A 10,358-nucleotide genomic window follows, 5' to 3' on the forward strand; every position below is an offset into this window, starting at 1 on the left:
CATTAATTTTTGGCACTTCCAGTGGGCAGTCTTTCAGTTCTCTGTCTTTAGCCCTCAGTTGTTCAATACCATATGCTCCACTAATTCTAAAAACCCTATGAAATCAGAGAAATAATCCATTTGGTACTGAAACAGATGACTTGGGGCTGTTTCTTTTGTTACTATCAAAGGGGATGTGCTGCAGCCACAAAAAGAGGCAGCTTCACGAAAATAATGATCTTAAGAGTGACTGTGATAAATCAGGCATCGGTTTGTTGTGTTAACCCATTTTTCTCCACTACAGGCAGTGCAGACTGTGCTGAATAATAAAGTTGTCAATTTATGTCTGTTAACACTTTGTTACAAACTTGTTAAGAATGAGTCTGATTTAGGATCAGAGTAAAGGAACAAACTGAAATTGATGTAATTACAGTAAAATAAACTATTTCTTCATTTATAGATATGGCTTTTAAATTCTGACACATTGCTGGTGGAGTCTCTAGGAAGTTCCTTCTCCAGCAGTGTTTTTACACTGTTTGGAGATATTTTCATGCCTAGCTCTGGACAAGTGGGGACCTGGAATGCTGTCAAAGTCCTTTACCAGCCGTGCATTAAAAGCAGGAATAAGGAGTAAGTACAGCCTTTTCTGACCTCAGGTTCTGATGTTTGATTTGTTTTGCATTTCAGGGCAGCAGTATTTCTTTGTGGTTCTTTGGACAGTCCATTAATCTCAGAAATGTATCTCTTTGAAAATGCATACAATTTTATTTTTTTTTTTTTAAGCAAAATGCCAGAGGAACAGTACTTGATTTCTGTTATGGCCAGGGAGAACCTGGTGGTTAAATTTTTGCACCGTAATATTAAAATGTAGACCAAAGAGTTATGTTGTTTCTAGGGGCACATGTAGATAACAGGTACATGATACAAATAGAAGTGATGTCTGTTAAACAGGAGAGTAATGTACTTTTTCATTTATGAATTTTTTCCCTGTGTTAACTCATTGCACTTTTAGAGCTTGGTCATTTTTCCGGCTCTGCTGGCAGAAGCTGGAAGGATGGTGATGCTGTGAATCCCATGGAGGGTCAGTGAGTTCTGTCCCTAGGGTCTCAGAACATGCTGCTCTGCAGGTGATGTAATTCAGGGAGGAGATAAAATTGAGGGGAGATAAGGAGCGTGGGCTGACTCCTGAATGATACGTAAGTTTAGCCAAATCTCCCTCTTTGCCTTCAATTTGTGCTTTGTGCGAAAATCTGATCTCACCTGTCAAGTTATTTATGGGAGTAACCTTGTCTGCTCTCCCACAGTAAAGAATTTGGACCTCTTTAGTACAGCTGAAACCAGGAGGGTAGAAGTGGGTCATTACTAGTTTAGCAAATTATACCTGCCTGTTCCAGCTTCAGTCTTGACCTTTTTCCTTTAAAATTATGCTTTGTTTTACCAGAGAAAGAGCTGTTCACAGGGCTGGAATTTGTCTGTTTAAGCCAAGTTATTTTCATTACTGCAGGTGTTGTCTGGTGGGTCACAATAAATTAGCATAATGATCATCTCTGTATACACACAATGCATCTAGCAGTGTCCCTGTTAAAAGATACTTGTTGCATGTAGCCTAGCAGAATAATATGAATAATGCTATATCAGTGTAGCATACTCTCAGCATATAGCATATGCTCAACAGGAAAGTCCTTTCTAGATAAGATTCAGAAGTTCATTGAGTTATCTAATTAGCCTTTCTGTGTTTAACTTCAACTTGTTTTCAGCCCAGTGGTGGCATTATTTCAAAAAGAAATGGGGCCCTAAGAGAAAGGGAGAGAGGAGTGGAAGGTGGTTGAGTACAATGCCATATAAATGTTTTTCTTGGATGTGTCCAAGCCTACTGGAGCCCTCTTAAAGGAAACATTTGATCTCAGCAAGCTTTGAAGTCTACGTTATAAAAAACACACACTGTCTAACATATTAAAGCCTTTGTTGGAGAGCAAAGATAAGAGAACATTGATTAAGCAGTGGCTCCAATGTTTGCAGGTGCTGGAGTATGATTTTAGCATAATTTTCTGCTTTTTGTTTCTGCAGTGATAGAAGAGAAAGCATTGGTTTTGTGCAGGTCACACTTAAATAATGGTTTGGGTTTGTTTTTCCTTTAAACTCTTGGAAACTAGATGATAGATTTAAAGAGATAGGGATGTATTTGAAATTTAGACATTCCCTCCAGACTCAGTTAGTACACACTAATTTATAGTCCAAGACCTTATAAAAGTACAACAAAAATGGTGTCACACAAACACATGTATATGAATTTAAATATTTTTGTACGGGAAATATACACCTTGCAAGAGTGTGTGATTCATCATAGTGTTTATCTTGAATGTTACCAAGTGTATCCTTTCTATTTTGCAAACAGATCCAATAGTGAATAGCTGAAATAAACTCTGACATAAGGAGAAAACGCAAAATTCTAATATTTAGAGAAAAGGTCATAATACATTATTGTTACTCATGTAAGAGAAAAAAATACCTTTATTAATGTAGTAGCTTCAGAAGTTGGCATTGGAAAAGATCTAAATGTTTTTTAGTTATCCAAAAGGCATCTTCTATCATTTAAACCGCTTATTCTTAGAATGAGAGATATTGCAAGAACCACTGCCTGCTCTAAAATGAAAAATACTTCACTTACCACTCTTTAGTCTTATAGAAGTGTAACTTACAGTTTAGTTCTCCTATGACAGTAGTTGACATCTTCCTTGTCCAGTCCCTGAAAGAGAAAGAACAGAGGGTTCGTTTTAAGGTTCAGAAGCCAAAGTAACTGTTGGTTTAGTATTGTTTTCACATTTTTATGTTTCTAGTAAAGAACAGTAAAAAGGACATTAGCACTTCAATCTGTTTCCACTAACTCATTTATCAGTTGGGTTGAAGTACTGCCTGGATCTGTGCAACAAGACTGAAGTCTTTCTGTATTGAACGGGAATGTAAACACAGCAGAAGCAAAGATATCAAAACTAGTGCAACTTACTTAATGCAATGTGTTTGCATTTAGATCTCAGATACTATTTCAAGAATTCTGAAAAAAGTGTCTGATTTCTTGAATAGTGCAAGTTAAAAATGTTTTAGATGCCCACATTCTGATAATATATACTTACCCTGCTTGTTTCTGCACACACACCTGCCTTTGAAATAACGCCAAGGTTTCAGAGCCCATGGTCTGCTCCCCATGAGTGGGGAGTAAGCAAGGATACCTCCTCTGTGGGAAGCAGTCAGCAGGAGGTCTGCTTGTGACCTAGACCCCAACAGTCGCAAGGGATAAGTGTGGACTCTAATATCCTGTTGCATGTCAGAGAGCCTTTTTAGTTGCTGCAAGTCGCTGAGTACGCTTGGGTCCTGCCCGATTCCTGCAGTGCCCGAATCTGATCTGTGCGATGGGAAGGGGAAGCACCTTTCTTACCTGTGGACACTGCAGAGTCTGTGCTGGGTAGCTGGGCCATAGGTTAAGACAGATTAAGGCAAACTAGAAATAAGAACATTTATTTGTAATATCCAAACATGGTAATATAATCACACATTTGTAAAACACGCTTGAAGAAATAAAAGAAAATCTGTACTTGGTCTACTTACACAGGCATAAATCTGCTTGCTCCGAGATAAATACGTGGTTCCATGGTATCAGTTGAGGTCTTGAGCTTTGTGAAATTTCCCCCCAGCAAGCTGCCTTTGCCAGAGAGAGCCTAACTGGGATTGCCTAATAATTCACATTCAGGTACCCCCTTTTTGAAGTAACCGTTACCTTCAGATTTCTTGGGATGCACTTGAATAATCCTCTTGGAGGGAACGTAGTAGCTTTTATACATGATCTTTCTCTTCAAGTCTTCTTGGATGTCAGGAGAAATTTATGATCTCACTCCAAAACTCATTTTATTCCTTCTTTATTCAGAGCACAGTTTTGTAATTCTTCATAATGCCTGTTTCTCTTCCTTAGACATGGAAATGGTTTTTTCCCCTTAAACTGGGAATTATGTCCTGTGAACAACACCGTCCTTCAGTGAGCACCAGAACTCTTTCTTTCCTTCAGTACATCACTGGCATATCTGTCATTGTACCTCACATTCAGTATTACTCTAAATGTTACCAATGCAAAGGAAACAAACATTTGAGTCAGATAAATGTTCGTGGTTCGTTACTGGCTGCTGAGTCATACCAGTGATACCAAAGTGATAATTAACCTGTTGGGAGCGATAGCTGTTTGGGGGTGGCTGATCCTGAAGTCTGCTGTAACAAAACTGTATTCTGAGTTAGGCTGAATGTGGCTGAGAAGGTGATTACCCCTTGTGTGGCATCTACCTTTTTATCGATAACCTGCTAATTCATGTTCAATTTGTTGATCTGTGTTGACCATCAGATCATTTCCAGTAGATTGCAGTCTGATAAGCAGCCTTCCTTTCTGTTTTTGTGCTGCTGTCCTTTGTCAAACTACATCCTAATTTTGTTCAGGACCTTTTTCCCTATTGGCTGTGGCCATTTGGATTTCCAACATGTGGTGTACTGATGGCCCTTCCCAGCTTCATGTTGTCTGTGAATGAATGAAGCATCTCTCTTGATCCAGTCTCCGGGAGAGTGACTGAGATATGGAATAGGACCAAACTAAGAACACATCATGTGGAGCCTCTCTCCATATACCTTTGTTTTGGCAATGAATTATTAACAGTTGTGCTCTGGGTATTCTTTGTACGTTAGACTGCATTGCTTAAGAAAGTTCAGTAGCTTTTAAGACATTGTGAAGTTAAGTCATGGTTAGGTATATCCAGACATGCTATTTATAGTGTAGCTGTTGGTATTTCTCCTTGCACAGCCGTATTCCGCTGATCTTCCTGAGGGTAGCTTTTAAGTGTTGTATTGATTTGTGTCTTACTCCTTCAGCTGTTACACAGGGCTAGAAACACTTAAGTTTGTCTTATGTGTGATAGGTCTGTCTACAGTTAGGCTTCCAGCCCTTGTGGGAGCTTTATGAACAATCCTTGTACAACAAATTAGTTGAAATTATATGCTGTCATTTCTTCTTGTCACCTATGAAAAAAGTGTGAGTGTAGTTGAGTCCCATTAGAGAGGGATGCCTCATGCATTTTCTGCTCCGTTCTTCCTTAGATATTTATGGATGATGTGTATGTGATTATGTTGGTTCCCTCCACTTTACTCTCAGCAAGGCTCCTTTTCTCCACCTACAAATCTGCTGTGCAGACAGAAGAGGTCTTCCTTTCAAGTAACAGGTTCTTGGCAAATAACACCTTATGCAAACAACCTGGACTGCTGGGAGCGATAATGGTAAATACTGCTGAAGTGAGACTGTTGTAAAAATGTGTGAAGAAAATTTAAATTACAGTTACATGGCTATTTGACCATAATTTGATCTTAGAAAATATATGTGAAGGTACAGTTAGAGGAACATTACACTTTTCCCTTTATAGTAGTGTGCTAGGCAAAGCTTTGTCAAAAAGTTATGGATAGCTTTTTATTTCTCTTACCCATCTAGAGTCTCTTCGAATGGTTTACAGCTTTTGCAGAAGCCTTCTCCTATGTAAGGATTTGCTGCTTATCATAGAATCATAGAATGTTTTGGGTTGGAAGGGACCCCTAGAGTTCATCTAGTCCGCCCCCCCCCCCCCCCGAGAGCTGAAAAATTATTTCCAGAAATTGTTCATTTTAGTAGCTTTAGGGGGATAGAATAAGCTAGAAAATTGAGTTTGTGGCTGAAAACCTGGAGTTTTTGAGTCCCAATGCTTTTATTACAGTCCATGTTTAGTGAGTTGTTTATGAAGCTGTTACTGATGTATTCCAGAATGTTATTTGTCCCAAGAATGGCTTTCATTCTGTATATGACTCTAGAGTAATTGACCTCTCATAAAAGCACCAAACTGTGTCCTATTTCACTGATTTTTGTATGCCTGAAATAGAGTGCCTTTTCCTAGTGTTTCAGTAGCTCATGCCTGTAGAAAACACATGGGAGCACACAGACCAAGAGTTGACTGATTGAGGAGTGACCAATGTTTCACTGTTCTGTGCTCTCTTTATGGTGGTTTCTGTAGTATAATAAACCTCTTGTGCTATATCTGGAATGATTAAATAAGTGGATGTGATGGTAAATGGAGTGTGAAGGACCTGTTTTGTTTCAGGTAATTTTTTTTCTGTTCCCTTCTTGAATTCTTTCATGGTATCAAGTTAAGAGAACTGACACCACAGGTGGGGTGGATTGCCTTAAAAGAGCTGACTGAGCAGTCAGGTAAAGATTTTTGAAAGATGCATTCTGATGCCAGTCAGGGTTTTGGGACAGGAGGGAAAAAATCATTTTCAGAGTTTGATAGACATGTGGAAGCTATAAACCTCCTGAACTTTGAGTGCTTGGGCTGAAGCTTGAAGGAAGAGTTGAAAGCTCCATCTGAGAACTATTATTTTTAGGTAGAGGTTGTCCTTCAGAAGAAAGAACTGTTCTTCGGTACTGGTAACATCCTTTCCCACCTCTAGGAGAAGATGTATGCAACTTTGAAGTATAACTTTCAGGAGAAATATCCTGGCTTTCTTGTTTATTGAAGCTAGACCTGCCATGTGCAGAATCCTTTTATGGCAGTTACTTAAGAACTTCATTCTTGTTCTTAAACACAGGTCTGATACATCTTTCCAACTCTTTGGAGCTGTCATATTTTTGTTATCTAATCTTTCCAATTTCAAATAGTCTTAGAAGTACTGAGAAAAATGTTGGAATAAAACCTTTGTCTACCAAATAGGTCTCTTGTATTTTTGCTCAAAAATTTTGCTTATGTTATCCTTCCAGCTGAGCTTGTTCCTTAGGTTGCCTTTTTTGCTCATCTTTTGAAATTTAGCATTGAAGTCAGAGGAGGTAGGGTTCTTGCTGTTCTTGTAAAAGCAGATTTGCAATCTGAAATCACTTAGCCATTTGTTAATAATCTGACCGATAGCCTGCCTTTCTTCTTGGGTAGCATGAAAGATGCTGATGTGTCACTACTCATCTTGCAGGGCACTGCTGTTGTACTCTGCATTAGAAGTGTTAAATGCTATATACATAGTAATTGGCAATGTAAAAATAAGAACTTGACTGAAAGTGCTATTGCTTAGCTACTTCTTATGTTCTAATTTTTTCAGCAAAAATAAATATATAAGATCTGTTATCATATTTAATATGCTTTTGAATCAGGATTTGTGATTCTGTAATATGGTAGAACCAAAATACAATTCAGGCTAGTGTATTTTTTTCCGTATTATTCTTCATATTTATTTGTAAAACACTGTAATTCAGGTAAGCGCAATTTTGGTAGTTCTCATGTCTCTGGTTCATATTGCTGTAGCTCAGCTCTTTTGGGAATCTCAAGATTGGCAATGAGAGAAATGTCAAGTTGGATGGGAAAAATTGTGAATTAAAAGCAGCGAGACTATCTGAAACTGATTTAAAATGTATAGTCTGAAACAACTGCATTGCCTGGTAGTTAATGCCACTTTTACAGGATGATAAGAATGTAAGAAATGCTATGCTGGGCCAGAGCAGTGTACCATCTAGCCCAGTATCCTCCCTCCGATATCCAGAGGTGTTCTTTAGAGTAGCACATGAGTTTCAATGCTTCCTTGTATTGCTCCACTCTGTAGTTGTTGTATTAAGGATGTTTGAGGGTACAGCCCCACCTATTCCCTTGACTGTTCATGCATCTTTTGACCATCTATTTGAATAAATGCTTTTTGTTCTTACTGGTGCTGTCTGCCTCCACAATCTCTTGTAACAAGAAGTTCCAGAAGTTTGGTACTATTAACCTCTTCTAAACTCATCTCCTGCTAGTTTCCATGAGTTGCCTCTAGATCTAGGATTGAGCGGTTTAGCAAACAACAGTTCTGCATTCATACTGGCAAAATGGACATGGGGATCCTAAACTTTGCACTGGGATTACAGCATGCTGTCAGTGTTCTTGCCGATTACATTTAGGCGTTAGATTTACTGGCCAGTTTGCTAGAGGGACAGCAATGTCACATCTATTCAAGTCTTATTATCAGACATGTATATATCTCTATTATATTCATTTTGCTTTTCTTGTAACACTGTTTTTTTGAAAGCCAGATACCCTAAATGTGATAGTGATGATCCTCTGAGGATAATTTTGTAATCATAGGTCAAACTATAGCAGCTTTCCACTTAGAAGCTTACAGTTTGTTTCTCACAGACTTATAAACACTGTTCAGTTCACTTGGGAACTGTAAGTACTCAGCTCCTATAATGTCTTTTAAATGACAGGATGCGTTTGAGCGGGCAGGAATCCTATAATGAGCCAAGAGTGAAAAATCAAAACTTTTGTAAAAGCCTGTTGGGCAGATTGCTGACAAGAACTGCTTAAACCTCAAAACTTGTTTTACTGAATTCTAGGATCTTGGGCTGTTTTAAATTAATTAGGTTTTGTTGTTTCTATTGTATTTCTCCATGATGGGCTGCGTAAACTAACAATACTTAGATTAACAAAATGATTTAGACTGCTAATTTTACTTGCAATACTTTTTAAATCAGTAAGGCTAAAGCAAATTGGGCCCATATGACTTGAGACCAAGGAAGGCTAATTTGTGAAGTTGTTTGACATATTTCCATTTTTGTGTAGCAACAATAGGATATTGCTGTTGGTTGCTTATTTTGAATGCTGTAGTATCAAGGATAAACAGAACAAGCAATTCACATGCTGGCTCCTCTGAATACTGGCCTTAAGCTAAAATGAAATAATTTGTATAACTAATAGGCATAATAAGTGATGCCTATGTGGATATGAATGTTTGAGGCAGAAGAGGAGGAGATCTGACTGGAAAGGTGGAAAGCATGGTTCCAGGGAATAAAATTGCTGCAGAATTTTAGAATTTCAGTCAAATATGTTGCCAAATTTCAGTCAAGTAGTTGCCAAAGGCAGGACTATGAGATCTACTCAGACATGAGCTGTTGGATTGACTGTGCCCCTTTTCCCTCTATGTATTTAAATCTTCCTCCAAAAGTTGAGGAGTATTTTTTAATTGTGGGGGAGGAATCCAGCATAGTTTTGACCATCTGGAACTAATGCTGGTAATGCATAAAATCATCTTCTAAAAAAGGGGCTTAATATTATATAATTAATGATTTAGTGCATTTTGAATCTAATATCGTTACCAAATAGGAGCTTTACTGGTTGTAGTCATACCTAAAAAATCTGTCTGTCGATATTTTCTACTTCCTGTTTTCATCCGTTTGCATATTACTGCCGCAAACTGCTGTTCAGCTGTTGCATTTTAAACAGAAGTGGCTGCATGTCATTAATATTATTAAGGCCTCTAATTTGTCAAGTATGTCATGATGATTAAGAAATACAAACTCTCACCTGAGTTGAGAGATTTTATTGAAAATTATATTTTGTTTTTTCTGAAACTGATGAAACTCTCACTGGCTACTGTAAGAAGAAATCAATTACTGACAAGCTGGTTTTTGTTCCCAGCATAGCAATTCTGCAGATACTTTTAGCACCTCTGCTGCTCTCCTTTACACATAGGACCATTGAATTTAACACAATTGTCCAGGTGAGTTTCTTGTATCACCAATTATGTCTGATGCAAGTTTAACTCAGCAAATGGCTTCAAGAATATAGTGTAGTAGTGGGTACCAGATAGCTGTAATGTTCATTGACTCAGCCTTGAGTAGAAATTGGAGAGAACACGCAGATATATTTGATTATGAAAGAGTTCAGACTGGAGATTGGAAGCTTTCTAATATCAGAGCAGTGAGGTTCCCGCAGAGCCTTCTAGTAGGAATAATATTGTCAAGAAACAGAATTGCTTTTAAGATGAAGCATGATAAAATTGTAAAAAGAATGCTTCAACATATTGCCTGTTCTTGCAGGGAGATGTGCTTTTTGGCTGGGAGATGCTTTCTGGTTCAGTTTTCCAACTCTGTCACTGACCTGCGGAAAGACTTTCAAGTTCACCGTCACCATATCTCTTTTGCTCTCTGGAAGCTCTTCAGGGTGATGAGTTTGCATGGGCGTGGAGACCCATACTGGTACCACAGTCTTGATTGGGCTGCTATTCAACAATTTAGTAATTACCAAGTGTGGCATTATTTCTTTACCTATGGTGTGTTCTCCTACATCGGAAGTCCATTCTAATTAACTTTATTTGCAAAGGATTTATAGTACTTTCTCTGCAGCTGTCCTGTGCATCTCCTCTTTGAATGAGGTTGTCTACTCAAAGGCTTCTCTTCTCACTGAGCTGGTGGCTATGACTGAGTCTTTCCATGCCTGCTTTACTTCCTTTCGTCAAAGCTGTGTTTTGGTCTCTCTGTAACATCAACTCCTGCATCAGCATTGACTTAAATTGACTAAACCTAGATTTAATCT

At 38.3% G+C, this 10,358-nt stretch overlaps 1 protein-coding gene across 3 annotated transcripts in view; it reads left to right on the top strand.

Annotated features, from left to right (window-relative positions):
• Positions 1-10,358, top strand: part of UBE3D (ubiquitin protein ligase E3D) — a 79,280-nt gene that overhangs the window by 14,465 nt on the left and 54,457 nt on the right. For all 3 annotated transcript variants that reach the window (XM_035901493.1, XM_035901492.1, XM_035901494.1), the window contains exon 5: positions 440-609. In XM_035901493.1, the coding sequence (XP_035757386.1) occupies positions 440-609 (170 nt within the window). The remainder of the gene's footprint in view (positions 1-439; positions 610-10,358) is intronic.

Source organism: Egretta garzetta, unplaced genomic scaffold, assembly GCF_000687185.1.
Source record: "Egretta garzetta isolate BGI_Z169 unplaced genomic scaffold, ASM68718v1 scaffold9, whole genome shotgun sequence".
In the NCBI taxonomy this organism is placed as follows: Eukaryota; Metazoa; Chordata; class Aves; order Pelecaniformes; family Ardeidae; genus Egretta; species Egretta garzetta.